Here is a 27101-nt window from a genome sequence, read left to right as displayed (position 1 = left end):
ACAAGACTTCTGCTTTCACCATATTGAGATATCAAAAAGCAGCCAAGATTCTGCTTTCAACATACTAAGATATCAAAAAGCAGCCTACATTGTCCAGCTGGTACTACTTTTTAGTAATTAACCAAATGTTTTGGATGATTTCGGAAGAAGGACAGTGGCATAACTTCAAAAAGTTATTACTGGTTTAAAATACACTAAATTAGTATGTAAAACTACATAATAATTACAGCAGTAATAAAAAATATCATAATAATACCTTTAACCACACATGATGAAAATTAAAGAGCAGTAAGTACCTTTCAATTACAAGATAAAATCTTTCAATAATCAATCAGAATTTATAAAAACATAAAACAAAAGCAAAATTTGTAAACTGTACAATTAATTGATTTGACCAGTATTACAGTGGAAATATATCACAGATCAAGCAGAAAAGGACATTTGTCCCAAAATGTGCGAACAGCAAAACATTTAGGGCAAACTCTGTGAAATATGTGATCATATTTTCCCCTGTTGTAGGGATAAAATTTTCTGTTTTCATACCAATCAGTACAGTTGCACATGGAAACTGCAGCAGAAATGAATCGCCTCAATGAACGTAATATTGGACAGGAGAAAACAAGCAGCATGAAACTGAATGAAAATATAAATTGTGATTGAAAACTGTGACTCAAAACCACACTATTCTTATTGCTTGCACATTTTTTTTCCGAATAAATGATTTTACAAACTGTCAGCATGGGAATTCTACTGTAACATCATTATTTGGCAAGGGAAGATGTATGGTGGTGGTGGTGGTGGTGGTGGTGGTGGTGGTGGCGCATGTGGGGGTTGGCTATTCAAACCTGTACTAAAATCTATAAAAAAAAAAAAAAAAGGCTGACATGTACATGATACAGTACAAATAATGTACTCATTACAATCTTAAATATACTATGTTACACACTTAATCCCTAATCATCACGATATCTGAAGTACATTATCTTCAATAATCACAGCCACAGCCATAACCACGATGGCATGGTGCCAAATATATGCAGACAGACAAAGTTATTGGCAAGACAAATACAAATAGATTTTTCAAAATGTATGAACCGATAACTTAAAAACATAACTCAGTCACTGTAAAAATAACATGTTTGTTTGCATCATGAAGTTTACTGGAGATCTGGTCAGACATCACTGATTGTAGTTACAAAGGGCAATATAAGATAAAACTGGCAGTCAATGTTGCAAGAACAAATATGTTTTAACTTAAAGAAATTCAAGCAGCTCTATTTCATGACATGAAGTACACTTATAATTTAACTCCTGAGAAGATTGTACAATTTTCAGTGCAAAACAGAACCTAAAACTCACTGAACTTTAGTGCACAACAATCCTTCAAATGCAGTGTCCATGCAGAAAAAATAGATATCTAATGAGAAAAATCCAGATCTATATACATATATGTTCCACTGTGGATAAAATGTCTTGGAGAAATAGGATGGCTTTAGCAACAGTCTACACTTTCAAAATCTTTTTTTTTTATCACTGATGAAACACACACACACACACACACACACACACACACACACACACACACACACACACACACACACACCATCTGTATTAGTACCAGTTAAAATAAGTACAGTGTAGAATGCAATACTTATGTCGCTGTAGTAATGAATAATTAAATTATTGATTTGTTAGCAATTCCAAAACTATTAACAGAATTAAGATGTTATAAATTTTATAGCCAACACAGGGAAAACTCTTTCTTATAGTTATACTGCAGTTCTTCTCCATTGATTTCGCTTGAAACCAACAATGACATATGTTCCAAGTGATATGTTAAATTAGGTTCGTTGTTTCAAGTTGTGTAGTTATAGCATTCAGTCTTAAGTTCCACACACAGCTGTTTGCACCATGGAATTTTTGGCAGTACTTTCACAGTTTACACAGGGTATTGTTATACACCCAAGACTGGTTGATCTGGTGGAAGAAAGAAGTAGGAAAAGACTCTCCCTGTTCACTCCGCCTCCGTTCTCCTTCTCGCTGCCGTTCCTCCAACTAAAAAAAAAGTTCATAACACAACAAGAGAAATAACACTATGAATCAGCATCAGATATATAAAATATAAATAACTATATGATACATCACTTCAATTGTTAATGATATCAGTTTGACAAGAAAGAGAATCCCCAAGTTTCTCCAGATATGCCATATCCAACTGAAGCCACTCATTGATAGTTAGAAACTTTGCAAGCTAGAAATAAGCTCAGAAGAGAATATATTTTCACCCCCTTAAAAGAGAACACTGATGCCTTTGGAGCACTGTAGTTGGTGTAGCACTGGTGCATGTGGTCATATTATCCTCCACTGCTGATAGAGATCATGGGAGTGGAGTGGTGTGGTGTGCATGTGCCAGTCAGTTGCACAGTAACAGCACAGATGGGTTGACATGCAGTGACAGGATGGCAGAAAGAATCCATCATGTCTAGATATGCCCACAACCATAACGTGAATGAAGTTCCCCAACTTCTTGGTGTATTATGTGGACTATTCAGTTTGGCTATGAGGAATGGTGTATTACCTGCAGTCATGCAACATAGCTTAAGAACAGTAATCTTAAAAAGATTCTCCAACAGGAATAGGAGATGAGTGTAACATTTTTTCAACAACAATCAGTTTCAAACACAACAGCAATTGCAGATCCATCTCAACCAGATTCTGAGCTAACAGTGCAACATTCAATGGACATTTGGAGTTGAGGCACCTCATGAAAGGCCACTGCTCATAGGGATGCACAAAGCTGCACTTCTCCATCAGCCAAACAACACAGAAACAATAGCTAAAAGAACGTGTTTTCAATTGATGCAAAGCACAATGAGTTATTTAACCCACAATATGTGGAGGGTGTAGGTCAGGTTCCATATATTTCTGTGATGTTTTGGAGTGTTTATTATACCATGGCTTAGGTCCACTCTCTCAAGTTACCATAAACATGAACTAGGAAGTTTATTTTAACATACTCAGTGACCAAGTGTTGCCCCTTTTTTTACATCTTCATGATGCACATGCTGTGGACACTGTCATCTTCCAAAATGATGCCAGACATTTTCAGAGGGCTGCTTATGTACATTTATGGACTGACGAATAACCAAGTACCCTACCACACTGTGTTTGCTACTACAATGTAACTCATTTTTGGTACCTTTGTATGTATCTGAAACAAGAATATGTATTAAGCATTGTAGTCACCTGCTTAAGGTTTAGGTTATTTGTAAGTTACTCATATGCTAATTATATCTATGCCTTATATATAGTGTCTGGAATATTAATATTATTTTATGTACTGACGAAGCCTATTTCATCTTGCATGATCAATGGCTAATAAAGAATCTTGAATCATTGGTCTGCTGAATCACAGTAATCAACATACCTGCAGTCTGGTAGTCCTATTGGAGCTAATTATCAATGAGAGGCTTCAGTTGGATATGGCATACCTGGAGAAACTTGTGGATTCTCTTTCTTGCCAAACTGATACCATTAACAAATGTAAATGTGATGTCACACAGTATTAGTGTGATGTCTCCAGGGAAAGACTAATATTTTGTCCAGTGCAGTAATTTATTTTTGAAACAAAGTGTAATGAACAGGAAGGGAAAATTCTAAAGGTCACATCCACTAACGTATGCTGATGACTGAGTGATGAGTTGCTCACTCTCTCCTCATGACAAAGAGAACACTTTACTTTTTTGTCTTACACGACACAGCTATATTTAGAGATCTGTTGTTTCTTTCATTTGACTGCAATCTTAGTTATATACTAAAGGATAATATTAGCATAACCATCAAAACATATCATTCTTCTGAGTAATTCAACAAGAACTTGATACAGTATTCAAGTAAACAAATCAAAATAGAGTCTGGAGTGTAATGCAAGAGAGTTGTGTATTTCCATGTGGATGTCAATTGATCCACTACACTTGCATACTGCAGAATGGGTTCCATGCAAAAATTACAGGTGAGATGCTTGCAAATCAACTTATTACAAAAAATATCTGCTGTGGTTGGAAAAGGAGTAGTGAGTATAATTTTACCTTTATTTTCAAGCATCAGGTGCGGGGTATGTACAAATTAAAAGAAAGGAAGCAAGTGATGGCCACACAAAAGAAACTGCAATAAGTACGGTTTGAGCAAAGGTAGGGATGGAAATTGCCCATGGTCTCATTTAACAAATCATTCTGACATTCACCTCAAGCATTTACAGAAATACTTTCCCCTCACATATTTGGAGAAACTGTAGAGTGAGTCATTAGGAATCTCACCTGTCTCTTGTGAGCCGTTGCAGCAATGATATCCTTATTTTTTAAAGCTTCTGTTACTTTCAGCCACATTCTTCTTGACTCAAATGTTGCCTGCTTTTCTATTGGTCGTACCCTCTTCTTATATATGTCTAAGCTGTTCACTTCAATTATTTTGGTTGCTGCCTACAAACACAAAAATGAAAATCAGTGAGTTGTTAAAATACAATACAAAACACTTTTATCCTATTTACAACAGGAAGTTACTATCTTAAGTTAGTATAGATAAAGTACATTTAATGAAGGAACTGGAAGCCATCTAATATGAACGAAGGCAGTGTGAAGCAAAAACTTGTGGTGCAACAATGAAGTAATGATGTAAAGAGAGAAGAAATTATGGTATTGCATTTTAGCTTGTGTCTAATTTTTCAAAGCACTCACAACCAAAAGCCAAATAACATATTTGGAACTTTCTAGGTAATAATTTAAGCCCATCAAGAACACAGCATCAATACTGTGCCTACAAGGATTTCACTTTTTACTGTAAACCCATATCAAATTTTGAGTAACAGAAGTATTTTTGGAGGAGAGGCCACAAAAATATAATTTTACTTTTTGAAATCTGAGTAGGTCTGTCAAACAGCACATAAATATATTGTGAAAAAGTAAACACTCATTAATCAAAGTTTTTGTTTGAACATCACAGCACTTTACCTGGAATAGTTACATTGGATTGGTGTGCCTTGGATTTACTGGAAACAATAACCTAGACCACCAAGTCAGTTATGAAGTTCAGGTCCACACTGAATCTTAATAATCACAGTGTGAACTGCCATTTACCACATATAAAGCTATGGCAAAAATGGAAGTTAAGTGCCATGAAGATCTCTAAGACCAAAGAGCACTGAAACACTGACATTACCAGCAGAGTCACAAGACCACAAAACCGTAGTAAACACTAAATGCAACATACACACTATCATCTAGAGTTATTAGGTCATGTGTAGTAGTAAAAAAAAAAAAAAAAAAAAAAAAAAAAAAAAAAAAAAAAAAAAAAAAAAAAAAAAAAAACAGAGATCTATGTGAAATCCTGCTTTTTATTGCACAGTATGATGATCTTGAGAAATTTATTTTGTATCCTTGGAGTAATGGCATGGTGCAAGACAACCAGATGTTGTGATCTGACTGGTGACACACATTTTCATCCACACTTCAAAAAGGAATTTATGGATAAATTGAGATGATGTTGAATTAGTACACCTATCTTTGCAGTGAACCTGGAAGTCTGAGGGGAAGAAACTTTTACAAAGGTGTCGTGTAATGATATTAGAAATATCTTTGGATTGAGTGTGATTGGTAATTGTGTGAACCATCTGTAAATTTGTTAGTTACCCAGTATGAAGCAGCTAAGACAGCCCATTCCAGATACATCCAGAATGAATAATTACATCAAGATGAGGTTTTTGCTAAGTTTTGGCGGACAATGTGGTGAATTTTCTAACATATGCAAGTGATTTTTAATGCTTATAGCTACCAAACTATGACAGTAACTATATACAGAACTATATACTTTTAATGGCATTAAAATAGCGTTTGAAGAAGACTACAACAACTTAACATGTGAAACTTGATCAAATAGTAACGCAGTACCAGCACCACAAACTACTGTACCATTGTCAGGAGAAGAAATCCCACAAATGTTTTAACTACTGCAAGAAATGTAAGCAAACACATATCACAGGTACATTTTGTGTGTTTGAAGCCCATCAATCTGTGGTCTCCTGTTATAGTGATTAGACAACTTGCTCATGGCACTACTCATTGTACAGGACAGTTGAAAAAGTGGGTATGGTTTTTGCCAAACTTTTAGAGCAGCAGTGCACTTGTATCCTTAAAGGTATTCTGATTGTGCTGATGCATCACAATTCGTCTTTGCAAACAATGTACAAAAATTTCAAGACTCAAAGTGTGAATAATAAAAGAATAAAATATGCCAATGAAAAAGAACATTAACTGACAACAGAAATGAAACTATTATTTTAGCAATGGTAACACACTGCCCATGTCTCACTACAAGATTGCTTGAATGAGGGAGTAGGATCAGCAAAAGGAGTGTTCTGCAAATACTACAGTTAAACACAGCTCATCCTCATCACATTTTGTTCCATCAACAGCTGCACTGCAGTGACATTCAAAATTGGTTACAGTTCTGCAAATGCTGTCCCTGAAAATTGGAAAGTGGTGCATTATTTCTGTGCCCACAACTACCATGGTCAGTCAGTCTGTAGTGCAGGCTTTTCAAGAATCACATCACTAACTCCTATTTTATTGGTGGGGCTGTAAATAGCCACAAATATCTAAAGTTCCCAACAGATATGCTGCTGCAGTTACAGGAAGAATTCCTCTTGACAATGGAATCCATGTGGTACCAACAGGACAGATGTCCAACCCTTCTGCACAGATAATTACCAGCTTTCTTAATGGAATATTTGAAGATTGTTGGACTGGTCATTTGGGATAGACACAATAGCTTGCAAGCTCACCAAGCTTAAAACCTCTGGACTTTTATCTGGGTGGAGGAGATTAAAACAAGAGGTCTACAAGAAAACAAACACCGTGAGAGGACATGTATAACACAGGTCTGTGCTGCTGTAAGTCCAAATGAAATTTAATACTTGGTAGCATGTATTAGTGTCCAAGACCAACACTTTGAACACTTGATATGGCTGTATAATAACAATCTCACAAACCATACCAAAGTTACATGTTTGTTTAGATTTTAAACAGTAGGGTTGAGCTTGTGGGACCTCTTCTACTAACAGCAGGACACTGGCTTGCAGAACTGTTATCTTGTTACTATTTGCTCAAGTCCCCAACATATTATGTCGTTGAAGTTCTCTCCAAAGGTTCTCCACAAAAAGTATATATTTCAATTTAAGAAAGTCACAAATTATCCCTTATACCTCAGGGAACACCACACCTTGATATATTTACTCATTTCGGTTATATTTTGGATGGCCTGCCTTAGCTGCTTCACCATATTTATTTGTTAGATCACTTGCACAACACACATCATGATTTGGAAAATGTCACACGTCAAAAGTATTTTAGTACAATAAAAGCACTGGGTACAATGTTCTCTCTCTCTCTCTCTCTCTCTCTCTCTCTCTCTGTGTGTGTGTGTGTGTGTGTGTGTGTGTGTGTGTGTGTGTGTGTGTGTGTAAGGGAGGGAAAATCAAACAGGGCTGAAACAAGCAGCACAATTAAGAAAATAGGAATGCAGGTGAGCTACTATGAACAACATAGTGAAGATCTTACCACAAACAAAGCCAACAAACACCACCATGGAACAAGTTTATATGCCCACCAGTTCTGCATATGATGAAGAGATTGAAAGAATATAAGTCAAGATAACAGAATTTATTCAGATAGTTCAGGCATACAAAATTGTGTTATGAGAACTGAGACCGAGGAAAAAGAAATCACAGGGTAGGCAGCCTGCTGAATTTTGCATAGAACACAATTGCCTTAACAATGATGACAGATGACTGTACAAACAGAACACATGTGGAGACATGGGAAGGTTTCAGACAGATTATAATTGTGAACCAGAGATTTCAAAACCATATTTTAGACTGCATAACATTTCCAGGGATAGATGCAGTTTCTGGCCATACCTTATTGATTATGAGTTGCAGATTAAAACTAAAGAAATTATAGAAAGGTGGAGAATTGAGAAAATGGGACATGTGTAAGCCAAAAGAAGCAGAGGTTCATGATAATTTCAGAGATAGCATTAGGCAACTAATGACTACCGTGGAGGAAAGGAACACTGCAGAAGACAAACTGGTGTCATTGAGACATGTTGTCACATGCAGTGTCAGTGACGGATAATGTTTCACAATAAATCGTAATGATGTGTAATGAGTCTTTTACAGTCCATCACACTTTTGAATACGGTTACTAGCTAAAAATTTATAACTTTATTTATCTTAAATACACAGATGTGAGTTAGTAATTCTTACCCACCATCTTTAACACATTACAATAACAGAAATTATTCTCTGGACTTGTTTTCACATTTTACTTTGCTATCTATCAGACATTTTATATTCCTGAGTAAGTGATCAAAAATTTTTGCTGCAGCATTGTACACCCCTTCTTGTGCTAAGACAACTTCAACGTGGAGTAATGTCCACCTGATTAGCTGAGTGGTAATGTGTTTGTCTATCATGCAGTAGGCCTGGATTCGATTCCCAGCCGGGTTGGAGATTTTCTCCATTCATAGAATGGAGAATTGTAACCTGGTGATCAAACTTCCCTGGATGGGGCATCCCAGCCAACAATGCCACACAATTTTATTTTATTTTATTTTTTTTGTGGAATAATGAATGTCTTTTTTGTGGAGTAATGAATGTCATTTTTGCTTCCAGTACTGTAACTATGCATATCATTGTTTCTTTTGGACTGTAGTGGATTATTTACAATAAACTTCATGAGGGAATAAATATACTGTGAAGCAGTAGTCAGAATGCCCAGTTCCATAAACAGATGTCTACAAGATGACCATGGGTGAACATCACATATTGTTCCTACAGTGCGCTTATGAGCAACAAAAGACTTTCTTTCTCAAAGATGAGTTACCCCAGATTTGTAATGATTCTAACAAGGGAAATTCGCCATTGCATCCCCCCCCCCCCTTCAGATGTAGTGGTAAGAGGGGCCAGTGCACAGCCCACCAAAAACTGAACACAAATCAAGCATGTAAACAGGAAGAAGTTGTACTGAACTGTGGGGGAAAAAAGCATAACAGAAATGTGAACAGTCCAAGGATAGGAAGTGCAATATAAGGCAGCCAGTAGCAGCAACAGTGTCATGATTAAGAGGTCACAGTGTTAGAATGCCAAGTGGGTGAGCTGTGTTGAAATCTCCCTTTTGCCAATTATTATTATTTTTTACCACACTGTTCGCTGTATTCAAATTTGTGTCTGTGTCATCATGTAACGTCCGTTTGCAACAGCGAAGTGTAAAGGAGGGACCTATAATGACAGTTGATTCTGCAAAGACTTTATTAGCAGCTGAAAGAATGTGAATTTTGTGAATGGGAACCGTAAACTTTTGATGAGAAGGCAACAAGTCAACCAAATCCTCCACCGGAAAAAAATGTCTGGTGTGTCATAAATGGCATTAGTTACAGTACGTATGTCATATAATAGGAAGCTCTTACCAATGCACCGAATTTATATACCTGGTAAGAGAGTGAGATATGCCTCCTTGTCTGATTTAGGTGTTCACATGAACATGAATGTGATCATTCCCAAGGAAACAATGAAAACATAATAGTTTGTCACATAAGTTGCAACAAATGAATGAAACAGTTTCACGATCACACAGGTTCTCTGTGCTCTGTCAAAATGTATATTTTTTAACATTTTTGAAGTTGTGTTCTGTTTTGGAAGTTTTGACTCTTGAATTCCTTTGTTGTTAACATAGTTCACACCTGTTTATTTGTTGTTTTCATTTCTGTGAGCCATCTATGTGGTATCTTGTCTGCTCTCACTATTCATCACGTTTACTTGTGACAGTAAAGTATGCTTACCACATGACTCATATTCTATAACCAACTGACGAGCTTACAGGAAGGGAACAAACATTTCAATGACCAGATGCACAGTAAATAAAGTTGTGAAAAAAATAAATAAATGGTATTAGGGAGTTTTGAACATGGCTCACCCATTTGACAGTTCAACACTGACCACGTAATCACGATGCCTCGGCTCCTCAACTTAGTTTAATATTACACTTGTGAAGCTTGGACCATTCACTGTTCCTATTTCACTTTTTTCATAGTTCAGTACACCTCCTTCCCGTTTTCACGCTTGATCTGTGTTCAGTTTTTGGCAGGTTACCCACTGGGGCATGTTACCACTAAATCTGAGGGGGTACAATGGGGTGTTTGACTTTAAAAACGTGCTTTTCGCAGTTTAAATTATCATCAATATGGACACCTAAGAATTTTAAGTTTCCACTCTGTTTACTATTTCCTCACCACGTGTTACACTTATCATTGGTGTAATACTCTTGTATGTGTAGAACTGAATAAGTTGTTTTTTAAAATCAAGGGCAAGGCAATGTGGAGAAAACCAATGATACATTTATGAGCATTGTTTACCATTTCTTCTGTTTCTGTACATATGCTTGGACTGATGACATTAATAGTGTCATCTGCAAAAACAACTAATTCTGATTGTTGTATATTAGATGTAAATTTGTTTACTACATGAGGAACAATGGCGGACCTAAGATTGAGCCTTGGTGAACTCCATACATGATTTCTTTCCAGGCAGAATTACATCCCTGGATAATATTGGTTGAATTACTAAGTAAAACATTCTGCATCCTTTTGGTTGGGTATGATGATGTCCATTGGTTGGCCATACCATCAACCCCACAAAACTTCCATCTATCTAGGAGAATACTATGGTTCAACAGTCAAATGTCATATATATATAATGGTACACCTGGAAAGAGCATGTTGATTTTGGTCTGATGATGGCATATGCCCCCTGTGGGATAGTAGATGTACTAAAATGGTTCAAATGGCTCTAAGCACTATGGGACTTAACATCTATGGTCATCAGTCCCCTAGAACTTAGAACTACTTAAACCTAACTAACCTAAGGACAGCACACAACAACACCCAGTAGATGTACTGATAATGGTTTCAACATAATCTGCCAACAGATAGCGTAGTGGCATAGCTAACAGGGTGCCATCTGTGTCTACTCTTTAACAAAGAATTCTCGCAGCCAGAAGGCTCAGTGTTGTGCAAATGTGTGAAGTAAGCAGGCAACCAAGCCACAGACATGCACTCGTGCTTCCTACAGTGAACTGAGCAAGTTTGAAAGGTGTCAAACTGTGGCCTTCCAAATAGCGGGATGGTTCATTCACAGATTTATCACACAAGTTGAATGCGCTGTCACAGCTGTACAACAGAACTGGTATCAGCGGTCAAATGGACATTCTCACTGCTGTAGATGAGGTTCTGGAGATCAATCCATCAGATGACTGAAAGGATCATCGTATTTTAAGGGCAGCAGTGACACAATGTACGGCTACCACAGCACAGATAAGAGGACTTGTGAGTGCAGACACGTCAACATGAAATGTTGTGAATCGGTTATTAGCAATGGGACTACTGGCATGCACACCTCTGACCCACGCCACAGCATCAACGTGCACAGCTCAACTGTTGCCACCAGAGAATCACATGGAACATGAAATGGCACGCTATGTTCTTCAGCAATGAAAGCAGATTCTGCCTGCACACAAGTGATAGTTGTTCGTGCATATTATGTAGAACTGGTGAGCACTGTTTTGCAGAGTGCATTCACTAAGACACACTGGCCGCACCCCAGGACTTATGGTCTATGGTACAATACACTACAAGTCTCTTTCACCTTCGGTGTTTCTGGAGGGGACACTAACCAGCACTTAGTACATACAGAATGTTGCTAGACCCATTCTTTTGCGTTGTCATAACAGAAGGTTAGTGTATTGTTCCTACAGGATAGTGCTCATCCACACACTGCCCACGAAACTTTACATGCTCTGCAAGATATGCAGCAACTTCCCTGGCCAGCACTATATCCAGACTTGTCTCCAGTTGAGCACGTGGGGGATATGATGCGACAAGAAGTGACTCATCAACCACTAACTCTTACAGAGCTGTGAGAACAGGTTAAACAGGCATGGCATAACATATCCCAGGACAGTGTTTGCCACCTGTACTTGATGCAAAAGTGAGCACCTGCCCCTGTATGCTACACCACGTACTAATATTGGTGTTCAAGCATGGGTCAATATCTCGTACCTAAGAATTGCTTGTGCTGGTGATCTGTAAATGTAATCATTTCATGTACTCCATATGCTCTGTTGCAACTATAGATCTTGAGTGAATTGGAAACCTCTAAATGGGTGTAGCAATTTTTTCTGGCAATGTGTTTAATACTTGTAAAACTTGGTGAGTGAACATGAAAATGGCATTATCAGTAGAGTAAATCTTTTGAAAAATAAACTGCGATATTCTGAGGACATTATTGTTGCTAAGGTGACATACTATTCTAGAATAAATCATCATTTCAAAAATTTTGGAAAATGGTCAGTAGTTACTAACATCTCTCTAATCATCTTTCTTAAAGAGGGGTTAAGCGACAGCATATTTCAGACTCTTTGCAAAAATGCCTTGATTTAATAATGCAGATGATGAACAACTCGGCAAAAAGACAAGGTCCAGTAGACAGTCTTGGGTAATATACGACATACTGAATTTAATTGGCGAAAGGAGAAAATACATGAAAAATGGATGACCTGATTACAAAACTCCATATTTACTGATAAAGAACAAACTACAAAATCTTGAAATTTTAACAATGCTCTGTGTGTCCACCAGAGCAGCACAAACAATATCTAGAAGATAAGTTATGGCAGCTGTTATTCTGTTCTTCACTTCTTCTATGTTCTATGTCATGGGATAAAGGGGATATGAACACATTTTCCCTCAAATATCCCCACAAAGAGGGGGGGGGGGGGGAAGAGCAGGGGGTCACATCTGTCTGGTGATCTTGGAGGCCAAGAATGCAGGGCAGTGTCCTGCGATCCCATGCACCCTATCCAGCAGTGAAGCAGAGTATCACTGAGAAACTGATATACATTGTAGTGCCAGTGTGGTGGAGTTTCATCCTGTTACAAAATGAAGTCATCGGAATCCTCCTGAAGTTGTGGGAAAAGCCAATTCTGGAGCATTAGAAGATAGCTCATTCCAGTCACCGTTCTTTCCTCAAACAAGAAGGAACCTTACACTTTTTCATGACAAATGACACAAAAACATCCACTTTAGGTGAGTCTCTTTTATGCTCAATAATATCATGAGGCTTCTAGTGTCCCCATATGCACATGTTATGCCGGTTTACTTTATTGCTAACATGAGATGTTGCTTCATCACAGAAAATTGAACATGGTAAAAATGTATTGCCTTACATATCCTCTAGCAGAGCATTGCTGAAGGCAACCTGTTTCCTTTTATCATTAACCCGAAGAGCTTGAGCTAGCTGTAGCCTGTATGGTTTATAGGCCAAACGATGCCTTAACACTTGCCAGACAGTCATATTAGGTACTGCCAGTTCTCTGCTTGCACAGTGAGTAGACTTCTGTAGACTCCGTTCAAATATTTATTAAATCCCTTCCACCATGTCAGTCATCAGAAGTGCAATGTTGACCTGGACTCTTATCTTTGCACAAGCATACTGTCTCTTCAATGAAGAATGTTTTTAATTGCAGCTACATCAATGCCAAAATGTCGATGAAAAGCATGCTGGACTGAAATCACTGACTCACTCTTTGAGAACTGCACCACACAACATGCCTTCTGTTGAGGGATCATCATCTTAATTCTGACTGACTGCCAACTGAGAAGACACACTGACTGGCATCCACGAGTAATTTTCTGAAGCTCTAGGTCATGCCCATTCAAACGACACACATTTCCTTGCTGGCATGTCCCTTGTTTCATAATTACTAATATCCAAAATCATGTCACTCTTTTTGAAACACCCTGCATAACAACACAGCACAGGATCTGCTGAACGGAAAAGCAGGACTGACTGGATGAGAAACACAAAGGTGTAGAGGTATGCACAACTATGGCATTGATGGATGTCACTTATTGGAAAATTAAGAAATCTATGGAGAAATGAGAATTAGCTATGCGAGTATCAAGGGCTCAGATGGACAGCCAGTACTAAGAAAAGAAGAGAAGCTTGTACGATTGAAGGTATATATATGAAAGGGCTAGACAAGAGAAAGAAACCTGAAGACAACATTATGCAAAGGAACAAGGAAGCAGACGAATATTAGGTGGGAAATATGGTACTGTAAGGAGAATTTTACAGAGTGATAAAACATCCAAGCTGAAACATGGCACGCCGAGTAGATGACACACACTCAGAATTATTGAGATCCTTTGGAAAACATACTAAGAAAAAAATTATCCGCCTGATGTTCAAGTTTAACAAAAATGTAATCATGCAAATTCCAAAGGAGGCAGGTATCGATAGGTATGAATATTACATAACTATTAGTGTAATAGGTCATTTTTGCAAAATATTATCATGAATTATTTACAGAAGAATAGAAAGACTATGAGGAGTTGACCTTGTCAAGATTAGTTTGGGTGCTGGAGGAACTTGGGAACATGCAATGTAGTACTGATCCCACCACTTATCTTAGAAGATCAACTGAAGAAATATAAAACTGGAATAAGGGAACACTTTTGACAAAGTCGAATGGAAGTAGTAAGTGACTGATAAAAAGCCTGGCACTTTACCACTTTACAACCAAGCCATAATTGGTCAAAAACAGAAACATGAGCTTACCATAATGCACCAAAATTATTGAACTCTGACAACTAATAATAGTGATTTAGATTCGTCTGTAAATAAATCCAAAACACCAGTCATGAATCAATACCAGTACTATGATCACATAATTAGCTTTTGTGAGCTTCAGACCATAACCTCTGCTGCTTTCTCCAGGAAAGACAAAACGAGTAGTGGTGTACCAATATTCACTGTAAAAAGGGTTAACTACCATGGTGCATATATTAGCAGCTGTCGTGCTGAAGATTTTGCTGAAACTGCAGCAGTAAAATGAAAATGGAAAAAATGAATGCCTAGTAATCTTTGTGTACACAGATCAGTTGGAGCATGGGTTGATAGTAGCTTCCTAACCAAACTTACAAACCAGTTAATTCATACAGACAATAAACATCTTGCAAAAAAGAGGCTGGCTAATCACTGTAATTACTGAAGACCAACATCATCCCTGTCCTGAAACCTAATCTAATTCCCTCATTATTGCCTGATTTAATTTGACTACATTCCTTTAGACTTCAAAGTTTCTACATGTACATCAAACTCCCAATGCCACCCAACGGACTATGGCAGATGGTACTTCTGGTACCATTAACTGATGCCCTTCCCCTGTTCCACTTATGAATGGTGGGAAGAATATTATTTGGTAAGCCTCTGTATTGGCTCTAATTTCTTGAATTTTCCCATCGAGGTCATTTTAGTGATAGGAAGTAATGTGTTGTCCAACTCTGTCCAGAATGAGCTCACTCGAAATTTCAATAGTAAACCTCTTCATGATGCACAATACCTCTCTTGCAATATCTGCCACTGGAGTTTGTTGATGATTTCTGTAACACTCTTGTGCCAAATAAACAATCCTTTGATCACTGCTCTTCATTGAATCTTCTCTATCTCTTCTATCAGTTCTACCTGGTAAGGATCCCAGATAGATGAACAATCCTCTAGAATCAGTCGAACAAGCACCTTGTAAGCCACTTCCTTCATGGATGAGTAACATTTCCTTAAGACTCTTCCTATAATCTCAGTGTGGCATCTCCTTTTTCTACTATTTGTTTTATGGGGTCATTCCACTTATGGTTACTATGGATAGTTAATCCTAGATATTTTATGTTAGATATTGTTTCTGGCAATTTGTCATCAATAGTTTAGTTTCACAGTTGTGGATTTCTTTTCCTATTTATGCATTCAGGGTTAAATGCCAGAGCCTGCACCACTGATCAATCCTCTGTAGGCCATTCAGCAAATCTATACTGTCCTCTGGCCTTGCTACTTTCTTCTAGACAACCACATCATCTTCAAACAGTCTTTAACAACTTCTGGCACTTTCTAGAAATCATTTATATACATTGTAAATAGTAACAGCCCTATCATACTTCCTTGTCGTACCCCAGAAATTACCTTTACATCTGTCGATTTTGTTCCACTGAGAGCGACATGTTGAGTTCTGCCTGCAAGGAAGTCTTGAATCCAGGAGCAAATCTGGTACAATACTTGGTAAGCTCTTGTTTCTTTCTTTCTTTTTTTCTTTTCAGTAAATGGCAGTTCGAGGCAGTGTCAAATGTCTTCCTCAATCAAGGAATACGGCATCTACCTGAGCACCGTTGTCTATAACACTACGGATCTCATGGAAAAACAGAGCAAGCCGGGTTTCACAACATCTCTGTTTGCATAATCCATGTTGGTTTTTAGGAGGAGATTTTTGTTCCCCAAAAATCTCATAACTCTTGAGCGTAAAACATGTTCCATAATTCAACAACAGACTGATGTCAACAACATAGGCCTATAACTATATGCATCTGTCCCATGATCCTCCTTGAAAACTGGAATGACCTGCACTTTTTTTACCCTTCATTGCTCCACTGATCTACAATAAACTGCTGCTACACATGGAGCCAATTCTTTTGCATAATCTTTGTAGAATCTTATAGGTATATCATCTGGTTCTGATGCCCTTCAATTACTAAGCAATTGTTGTTGCTTTTCTGTTCTCTGAACTGTAATTTCCTTTCCAAAAATCTCCTTGGTTTCTTTTAATAGTGCTCAATGAACAGACTGAATAACATGATGGATAGGCTACAACCCTGTCTCACTCTCATCTCAACTGCTACCTCCATTTCATGTCCAAATCTTGTAACTGCAGTCTTGCTTCTGTGCCAGCTGCAGGTAATCTTCCACACTGTATTTTATTCCTGCTGCCCTCAGATTTTCCAATAGTGTATTCCAGTCAACATTTTTCTCTAAATCTGCAAATGCTACAAATATAGGTTTAGCTTTCATTAGGCTATCTTTAAGAGAAGTGGTAGTATCAGTATTGGGTGATGTGTTTGTCCATTTCTCAGAAATGCAAACTGATAATCCACTATCAGTTTCTCCCAGTATTTTCATTTTTCTGTAAATAACTTGTGTTGTTTGTGCCTTGATCAGCTGAGGTATTTCAGTGCCTTGTCAGACTCTTCTTGCAGTACCATATCTCCCATCTCATCTTCATCTGTTTCCTCTTCCATTTTCAAAATGGTGTCTTCAATTTGTTTGGCTTTCAATTTCCTTCATTAGTATTGGTTGCCATCTGCAGCCTTGATATCTATATAGCTGCATAAATTTTGACCATAGATTTCTTTACTTTTCATGAAGGTGCCCCTATCATTCCTGTAACCATGCATGTTTCTACAGTCAGTCCTCCTTTGCCATTCAGCACATCTGTGAATCTCACTTTTTCACATGTCTGTGTTTTTATAGTTTCCTTTCATCAATTAAATTCAGTGTCTCATATGCTATCCACAGATTTCTAAGTCACCTTATCTCATTGCCTCGATATTTTTCTGCTGCCTTCATATATTATCTCACAAAGATACCCATTCATCTTCTATGGTATTCCTCTCCCCTGTTTCAGTCAATAGTCACCAAATGCTGTCTTTGAAATCTCATCAACCTCTCATTCTTTTAATATCCCCTACATTTCCTATCCTTCTGTAACTTCTTTTGTCTTAATCTGCAGATCACAGCCAATACATTACGGTTAGAGACCAAGTCTACCCCTGGAAGCATTTTATAGTTTAAATCCAGTTTTAAAAACTCTGTCGTGCCATTATAATCTATCTGAAACATTCCAGTGTCCCATGTCTCTTCCACTTATACAGAAGTCTTTCGTTATTGTTAAGCCAAATATTACCAATTATGAAATTGTGTTCTGTGCACAATTCTACCTGACTGCTTCTCCTATCATTCCTTACCAACAGTCCATGCTACCCTATGGTTTTTTTCTCTCTCTTGCTTTGCTTGCCAACAAATTCCTGTCCCCCTCATCACAATTAAACTTTTGCCTGACTTAATCCGAGTCATTTCATCACACAGTCTTACAATCTCTTCATCATTCACAGAGCTAGTGGGCATATAAACTTTACGGCTGTGGTGAGTGTTGGCATTGTCTCTATCGTGAATATAATAAGGTCTTCACTATGCTGTTCATACTATCTCGCATGCATTCCTACTTTGTTAATCATTATTTGACCTACTCCTGCATTATCTCTTTTTGATTATGGAGGATGCCATAATCGAGCCATTCAGTAGTAATTGCCTTAGTTTCCCCTTGCTGTCAGCCACTGGCAGTAACAACATATGTTAATCTTACAAGACCAGTAAAGACCCTGCTGCTACTGAAAAGGCTGCTACCCCACTTCAGGAATATGTTGGGGTGGCCTCTCCACAGATGTCTTCCTGTATTTTTTAGGCACACAAATCACCTCACTAAGAGAATTTCTGTGGTTTATGGTTATGAGTGGGGTGGGGGAGGGGAGGAGGGATATAATTTGGGCTTATGAGTGGTGAAGTCACGTAAACATTTTTTTTATTGCTTTAGAACTAATAACACCAGGTGGCATACTTGATGTAATTAACATGGACAATAAATAATTCAGACAAGAAGAGAATAGAAGCTTTCAAAATGTGGTGATACAGAAGAATGCTCAGGATTAGATGGGTAAATCGCGTAACTAATGAGGAGGTACTGAACAGAATTGAGGAGAAGAGGAATTTGTGGCACAATTGACTAGAAGAAGGGATCAGTTGGTAAGACACATTCTGAGGCATCAAGGGATCACCAATTTAATACTGGAGGGAAATGTAGAGAGTAAAAATCGTAGAGGGAGACCAAGAGATGAATATGCTAAGCAGATTCAGAAGGATGTAGGTTGCAGCAGTTACTCAGGGATGATGAAGCTTGCACAGGATAGAGTAGCATGGAGAGCTGCATCAAACCAGTCTCTGGACTGAAGACCACAAAAACAAATCAACATTTTTCAAGCAATGTGTGAGTGATGCTACAGTAACTTAACCACAGCTCATAATATGATTCTTAAAAATAAATAATTTGAAAATGCTTCCATTTTCAATTACTATTTCTCCTCAGTGGGTAAAATGATCAATGATAAGGTAAAAGTCTTTGACAAAGTTTCATGGGAAGTCCATCAGCATACAGGATACACCATTTTACTGCAAACTGCAGAGAAATAAGTATCATAGTGTTTTCATTAAAATGTTCTACATCTTCATAATAGGATAGGTTAATATTAACACCTTAAAATGTATTTGTGAACCTGTCTACAGCAATTAAAACAAGTACCTTTCTGGAAAAACTGAAAATAGCTAAGGTAACCTTAATTGTTAAGACTGGGTAGTAATGAAGAGAAGAAAATGTTAGGTTGATCTCCATTCTATCAGTTTCCTCCAAGATGATAGCAAATATGAACTATAATAGAACCACAAAATAGTTTGGAAATAAACGAGCATGCCACATGTATTTACTCTGATCTTTTTTAAAAAAAAAAGTTTTTGATTGTTACAATATTATAGGATAAATTACAAAATACTGGATTTAAAGTTACCCCCTACTCATCGATAAAACCTCATCTAATGAAGAGAAAACAGTTAGGGACTACATACATCTGAAATTGGTAACACTAAATGTGGTGCTTTTGATGTTTCTGTACTGGGGTCCCTTCTTTTTCTTATATTCTTGGCTTAGAAGTGACACAGAAAATAAGTCTGTCATTTGCAAACACAAGCCTATCACAGATCAGACATTTTACAACACAGTTGGAAATGAATTAATGCAGTATTTTAATGAAAGCCATCGGAATGTGAGCACCACCCATGAAATTCAACAAAGAGGAAAATGACACTGGTGTGGAAGTAAAAATGGGCATTGAAACTGTGAAAAAATGAATCAAATGTAAAATTTATTTGCAATAGATATTTTAAGCAAATACTGGTACACTACACACTGCCTATCATTCACATTAAGCTCACAAATTAATTATGTCATCAAAATGAGATTGATGGAAAGAGCAAAATGTAAAAGCAGGAATGACCTATGAGAAATGTATGGATGTAGAGGCATGAATAACTACAGGAAAGATAGATGTCACCTACATAAAAGAAACAAACTTAACCCAACTCTAAAAGTATACAATGCAGGATTCAGCAACCACCAAGCTGTCATTCTAAAGGTCGATGTTAGCAAAGATACCTCAAACCCAGTGCCACCTAAAACTTTATGAAGGTTTTTCACTCAAGATAACTTGAACAAGCTAAATGCCCTCCTTAGTAAAGAAAAGTGGACAGAGATGTACACAGCCAATGATGTCTACATGAAATTCAACATACTTCTTGACAAAATGATCCACCACTTTGAAGAGGCTTTTCTGCAAAAACCAGTAATACTAAATAATAATAATAATAATAATAATAATAATAATAATAATAATAATAAGAGAAATAAGACTTCGATTACACCAGCTATAAAAATCTCTTGCAAACATAAAGAATACTCCACATGTTATGTAAACAAAGTAGTGACTCCCCCCAACTAACAGAATACTACAAAAACTATACATGTATCCTAAGAAGAGTGATAAAACAAGTGAAAAGGATGCAAAATGGTGAGTACATTGACAAATCCAGCAATAAAGTAAAAGCAATGTGGAATATCATAAAAAGGGAAGGAGGGGAAATGAAAGCTACAAACACAAACATAGAAATCAAACTCAACAATGAATCTATATCTAATCCTGAAGTTGTAGTGAACTCTTTCAACAATTTCTTTACAAGCATAGCTGAAAAATTGGCAAAAAATAATCCTAACACAAACTACCAACCAGCAAACCAAAAATATCACACATGTGCAGAGTCAATGTTCATTACCAAAGTCACTGAAAATGATGTTGCAAAAGCCCTCAGAGTGTTAAAAAATTCATATTCAGCTGGAATTGATGGTATCCCAGAAGCTGTAATCAAAAATTGTGTACACACAATTGCTGAACCATTAACTCACCTCTGTGACTGTTCTTTCCAGGCAGGTATTCCCCCTGAAGCTCTGAAACTTTCTGAAGTAATTCCTGTCTTCAAAAAAGGTGGTAGTAAAGATATGAATAACTACAGGACTATCTCAATCTCATCCTGCTTTTCTTAAGGTTTTGAAAAAATAATGTACAAAAAACTGATAGACTTCATTGAAAAAAAAAGATTTACTAAGTTTAGCTCAACATGGGTTCAGAAGCAACAAATCTACTTAAACTGCAGTATATGATTGCATAAATACGCTATTAGATCTGTTAGTTAGAAAACAACCCATAACAGACATATTTCTGGATTTGTCAAAGGGTTTTGACACTGTTGACAACAAAATATTGATGGAAAAAATAGAACGGTATGGTATCAGAGGAACTGCAAACAATTGGATTGCTACATGCCTAACCAATCAGATGCAGAGAGTCAGCATGAAATACACGAATAGACAAACCAACTCAATAACTGAAATCCTATCAAGTTATAAAATTGTAAAGCAAGGTGTACCACAGGGCTCAGTATTGGGACCCCTACTTTTCCTCCTGTATATTAATGACAGGAGCCTGAATGTACATGCACACAAAACAATAATATTTGCTGATGACACAACTGTACTCCTCAAAGGGGAGAATACAGAGGCTGTGCAAAAAGCTGTGAACTTGGCCACTGAACAACTCAGCAACTGGGCTAAAATCAACAGATTAACTATCGACACCAAAAAGACAGCTTCCATGAACTTTCACACAGCACAAAATGCAAATTTCTCTCAGCCACTTGTCACTGTAAATAACCAACCAATAGATACCGACACGGTTTTCAAATTCCTGGGTCTGTGGGTTCAAGATAAACTGAAATGGAATACACATACAGGAAAGGTAAATGTCAGAATTAGTACTGCCTGTTATGCATTGAGTGTACCTAAATCATGTGCTAGCCTGAAAACATTAACCAGCGCGTACTATGCTTACATACAAGCCCACGTAAAATATGGTGTGATATTCTGGGGAAATTCTCCAACTGCTCTGAGATCATTCAAAATCCAGAAGAGAGCAATGAGTATTATTACTGGGAGCAAACCCAGAGACTCCTGCAAACCAATCTTCAGAAAGTTGGAAATCCTTACACTGCCTTGCCTATACATTCTCGAGACTTTAAAATACTGACACTATGATTTATCTTAGAAGATAGGCTGAAGAAAGGCACACCTATGTTTATAGCCCTTGTAGATGGAGGATGTGTGTATGCTGCCACCTCACTACTAACCGGCATTGCCCAGCGATGATGAAACAAGCCCGTTACATCTTACCAGCTAATTTAATCTGCACCATTACTCCTCACCCCAATGCTCACTACGATCCTCACTAGGTGAGGATCTCATGCTGGTTTGTGATTTGTGCCATGACCATCATCATATGTCCCGAAACTTGAGGTGGGACTGGCTGCTTCAAGGTCACTCCGGTAGTGCTGCAACTGGCTTCTCCAAGTTCACTCTAGTAGTGCTGTGTTTGACTGCCACTCATTGTGCAGTTTCTAGCACACCGTACATACAGTCACAAACTGCAAACTCCTATGCAGGGCATGCCAGAGAGTACTTCCCATTGTACCAGTTATTAGGGCTTCTTCCTGTTCCATTCATGTATGGAGCGCGGGAAAAAGTTATTAGTTAAATGCATCTGAATAATCTGTAATCACATCTCGTGGAAATCGGGTTTTCTGCCGGATATCGGCGTCTTCCAAACACAATATTTCGATGTCATTACTTGACGTCTTCATCAGGTGATCCCTGAGACTGGCTGCTTGCTGGACCGGGTCGCATATTTATGCCTGCCCGGTGCCTGGTGTTCTGTTTGCTGTTCCTAGTCGGTCCACGCCCGCGAGTCGCGCTATCCTGCCGCTCTAGGGGTTCCCTATTCCATCCGCGCCCACTCTGGCCGCCTCCAACTGCGGTCGTGGCCCCCTGATGTTGCCTCCTCAGTCCGCAACCGTGAGTGGCGCTCCCCTGCCACTCTGGACGCTCCCTATTCCGTCCGCGCCCGCTCTGAACGCCTCCATCTGCGGTGGTGGCCTCCTAGTGTTCCCTTTTCGGTCCGCACCCGCGAGTGGCGCTCCCCTGCCGCCCTGGAGGTTCTCTATTCCGTTCGCGCCCGCTCTGGCCGCCTCCAACTGCGATCGTATCTCAGACAGCCGCACACTGCGGGCACGAACCAAGAAGGGGTCACCAGGAAGCCTCAGCCACAGTCGGAGAGAGCCAGAGCGGGCGCAGATGGAATAGGGAACGTCCAGGGCGGCAGGGGAGCACCACTCGCGGGCGCGGACCGAAAAGGGAACACCAGGAGGCCACCACCGCAGATGGAGGCGGCCAGAGTGGGCGCGGACGGAATAGGGAGCGTCCAGAGTGGCAGGGGAGCGCCACTCACAGGTGCAGACTGAGGAGGCAACACCAGGAGGCCACGACCGCAGTTGGAGGCGGCCAGAGTGGGCGCGGACGGAATAGGGAACACCTAGAGCGGCAGGATAGTGCGACTCGCGGGTGCGGACCAACTAGGGAACGGCAAACAGAACACCAGGCACCGGGCAGGCATAAATATGCGACCCGGTACATCAAGCAGCCAGTCTCAGGGAACACCTGATGAAGACGTCAAGTAATGACATCGAAATATCGTGTTTGGAAGACGCTGATATCCAGCAGAAAACCCGATTTCCACGAGATGTCATCAAATCGGCGGGAAAGTCTAAGAAATTACAATCTGTAATCAGTTTAACCTTGTCTTTGCAGTTTTTAGGAGTGATATGCAGGAGGCTGTAGTATATTCCTAGAGTCCTCCCTTGATACTGGTACATAAAACTGTAAGTAGTCTTACTAGAAGTAGTTTGCCTCTACTTCAAGCATCTGGCAGTTCAAGATTTTCTACATTTCTGTGACACTGTCTTGTGGAGCAAACAAACACGTGACTATTGGTGCTGTTATTCTTTTTCTATGTTTAATATCCCTTCATAGTCCTATTTCAATGGATACCACATATTTGAGCAATATTTTAACACATTGTTCTGTATGCAATGTCCTTTGTTGACTGATGACATCTGCACAGTGTCCTACCAATGAATTTACCAAACACAAACGGTAACATTTCTATCCAAAACCGGTGTTGAGGCAACAGGGGTGCACCACTGGCAAAGATGACGGAGTGAACGACAGCTGCAGAGTTCTGTATGGGCAAATAGAGTTGCAATGTTCAGCAACTGACCAGTCAGATGAACCAAGGTGCTATCAACAGTGTCTCCTCAATGACCACTCAGCAGACATTGCCGTGGATGGGCTTCCGCAACAAGCACCTAGTGCATGCACCTATGCTCACTGCTGTTCATTGACAACAAAGGCTGAAATTTTGTAAGCCAATACAGCAACTGGATGTCCACTGAGTGCGACAAGTGGCCTTTTCAGATGAAAGGGTCCAGGCCAAAAATGTTTTCATGGCATTTCCTGGGTGATCTCGTCATTCTGGAAGGCACAATGGATCACCACAAGTATGCATCTATTCTTGGGAACCATATACAGGCTTTTGACAGGTGGTCACATTAATGTGACAGGACAGAGTAGAATGAGACTAGGTTGCAAAGAAAGTAAAACATTATTAATAAACATTTATATTGGGAATAATCAGCTTCTGGGAGCACACAGACTTACAAAAGAAGACCATTATCTATTTCAATAAGAAATTACAGTTTTTACAAAGAGATATAAGAATAAAATCCAAATACCATCTGAATAAAAGGCTTATGGAAGACACAGTAAGAGACTAATCTGATAAGGACGCATACATGGACATTAAGTAAAGTCACAAGCAGGTAGTTTCTAGTGACAGAGTACTACTTCAATCTAAGAAACCTCTTTCTCAGCACTTTCCACAAGTTTTGTTTTCAGGCTCTGCAGAGCTCTAGACTTTTTTTTACTCACTTTCGAATGAAATTGTCAGAGAAACCTCTTTCAAGACTGACTTTGCCTTGGAAGAGACTGCAAACAACTCTTCACATTTTCATGTACACTTTTGACCCCAATGACCACCATCCAGAACTGGTTGATGCGAATACGATCCCCATAAAGTTCTTTGAGGATTTCCTCTCTTGACATGATCTCCACTAGATTTTGGAACTCATGAGCAATAGCATCAGCCTCATGACAACCAAAGAAAATTAAGGTAGTAAAATGTATCAATTCTATGCCTAACTGTCTCTTCTCATGTTCAGTGTTAACTGCCACTTGCGGGACTAAATGTGGAATGCTCTTCATAAAAAAATAAACCAGGGGGAATTTGTCCAGAATTTTGGATACTGCACTCTGCATAAATGTAAGGCTCACAATTCCAAGATATCTTTCTCTGAAACGTCACACTGACCAAGATCTTTTTATTCAACTGATTTATGTTGGCACTCAGATCTGTTTTCAAGATAGTCTGTTTCTTCAAACTTCTGGTTTCACAAATGTTCTGTTTAATTCTCTGACTAGACCAGTGGGAAGGATAGAGGAATGGAGTTAAGGGTGCATCTGACTGATATTTGGTCAACAATGACTCAACCTGAGCATTGACAGTCTCAAAATAGGCAAGATGAGCTATCAGCAACTTTCCCCTTAAGGACTCGCACACTACTTGGTAGCTATGACTAAAATTCCAGTAGCAACTTTAAGTCTATGGTTTTACCTACTTCTGTTCCTTCTTTACCCTTTCTACTTCCTTTACATATTTTTAAACAGCTGTTATATTTGCTGAGCCCAGACTGATAACATTTTGTTTTCCACCCACCAAACAGCACAAAACTGCTGTAGGAAAATGGCAGTGCTTGTAATACTGTTGATATCAACTTGGCAGGAGGGGCAGTTTTTAAATAGATTACATTAAGCTCTTAGAAACTGAACAAGATTCCAACCAGTGCTAGTACCACCTGTGTTAAAGTCACCGTGCACTGTATGTAAGCCACATGTCCCAAAGTCCAAAAGCACAGAACCCTCTGCATTACCCTCAACTTGGAGCTTCCTTTTCAGTTCTCTTAGGAATGTCTTATTAACATTAGCGCCACCCATGATCACCTTGAACAACGTGCCTTTTCAGATTTACCTCAGATTGGAATGCTCGTGCCTCGAAGTCTTCAACTAAATCTTTTGCCGTACTTTCTTTCAAAAACACTGAAGGCTCAAAACATGGCCCAACATCCTATTCCAAAAATGAACAATTACATCAAACTCAGTCACAACTTCAACACAAGCAAGAACAATCTCTTGTAGTTGTTTAATGAAAAACAGCTCCAATCCAAACACAATGCCATAATTTGCCTTTGACTTTTGAAACTGCACTTGGAAGGCAATGTTACTATCTGGGAACACATCTGGTAAGAGGTTAACAAGATGTCGATGTCCCAAGAAGATTGGTGTCTCACAGCAGCCAACAGACACAAATGGAGCTCTGTCTTCAAAATGGGCTCCTCTGCAAGTAATCTAGGATTGTCACCCTTCATCCAGAAGTTCCTGCAGTAGGTACTCGATGCAACTGCATTGGGGTAACACCTGGCTGTAGCCTGAAGCTCAGCATCCTTCTTTCCAAGTTGGTTTTACGAAGCATGAACCAGACACAATTTTTTTCGGATGTGATCTCTGTGATTCAACAAAATTCTGGATCCTCAATCCAGCAAGAGTAGAATTCACACTTCCAGTTCATTGAATAAGCGCTGAGGTAACACATGGATTAGACAGGATTGCAACTACACAATATAGTGAGATGTGGCCAAGAGTTCATAAAGACAGAAAGCCACTAAAAATTTTTGTGACCTGCACTTTTATCTTTCTTACGAGCAAATTATACCCCACCCCCTTCACCTATATCTCTCCCTGAGTGCCTCCAAAGTAAGCCAATAAAATCTTGCTTGTATGTGTGTAACTGAAAGTAGTTGACTAAGATTGGATTGGATTGGATTGGATTGGATTCGATTGGATTGGAGATGTTAGCCACTCAGGACAGAAATTACACAGTCACCTCACTCCCCATGC

General features: G+C 38.7%; 1 protein-coding gene across 4 annotated transcripts in view; it reads right to left on the bottom strand.

The window, feature by feature from the left end:
* Positions 1-1551: 1551 nt before the first annotated feature.
* Positions 1552-27101, bottom strand: part of LOC124721942 (oxysterol-binding protein-related protein 11-like) — a 191102-nt gene continuing 165552 nt past the window's right edge. For all 4 annotated transcript variants that reach the window (XM_047247099.1, XM_047247100.1, XM_047247098.1 and 1 more), the window contains 2 exons: positions 4317-4478; positions 1552-2055 (listed from right to left, as the gene is read on the bottom strand). In XM_047247099.1, coding sequence (XP_047103055.1) covers positions 1933-2055; positions 4317-4478 — 285 coding nt within the window. In that variant the 3' untranslated portion in view covers positions 1552-1932. The remainder of the gene's footprint in view (positions 2056-4316; positions 4479-27101) is intronic.

The sequence above is a fragment of the Schistocerca piceifrons genome, chromosome X (assembly GCF_021461385.2).
Source record: "Schistocerca piceifrons isolate TAMUIC-IGC-003096 chromosome X, iqSchPice1.1, whole genome shotgun sequence".
NCBI lineage: Eukaryota > Metazoa > Arthropoda > Insecta > Orthoptera > Acrididae > Schistocerca > Schistocerca piceifrons.
Note: the sequence above shows the minus strand (reverse complement) of the source record. Positions and strands in the feature narration are given on the sequence as shown.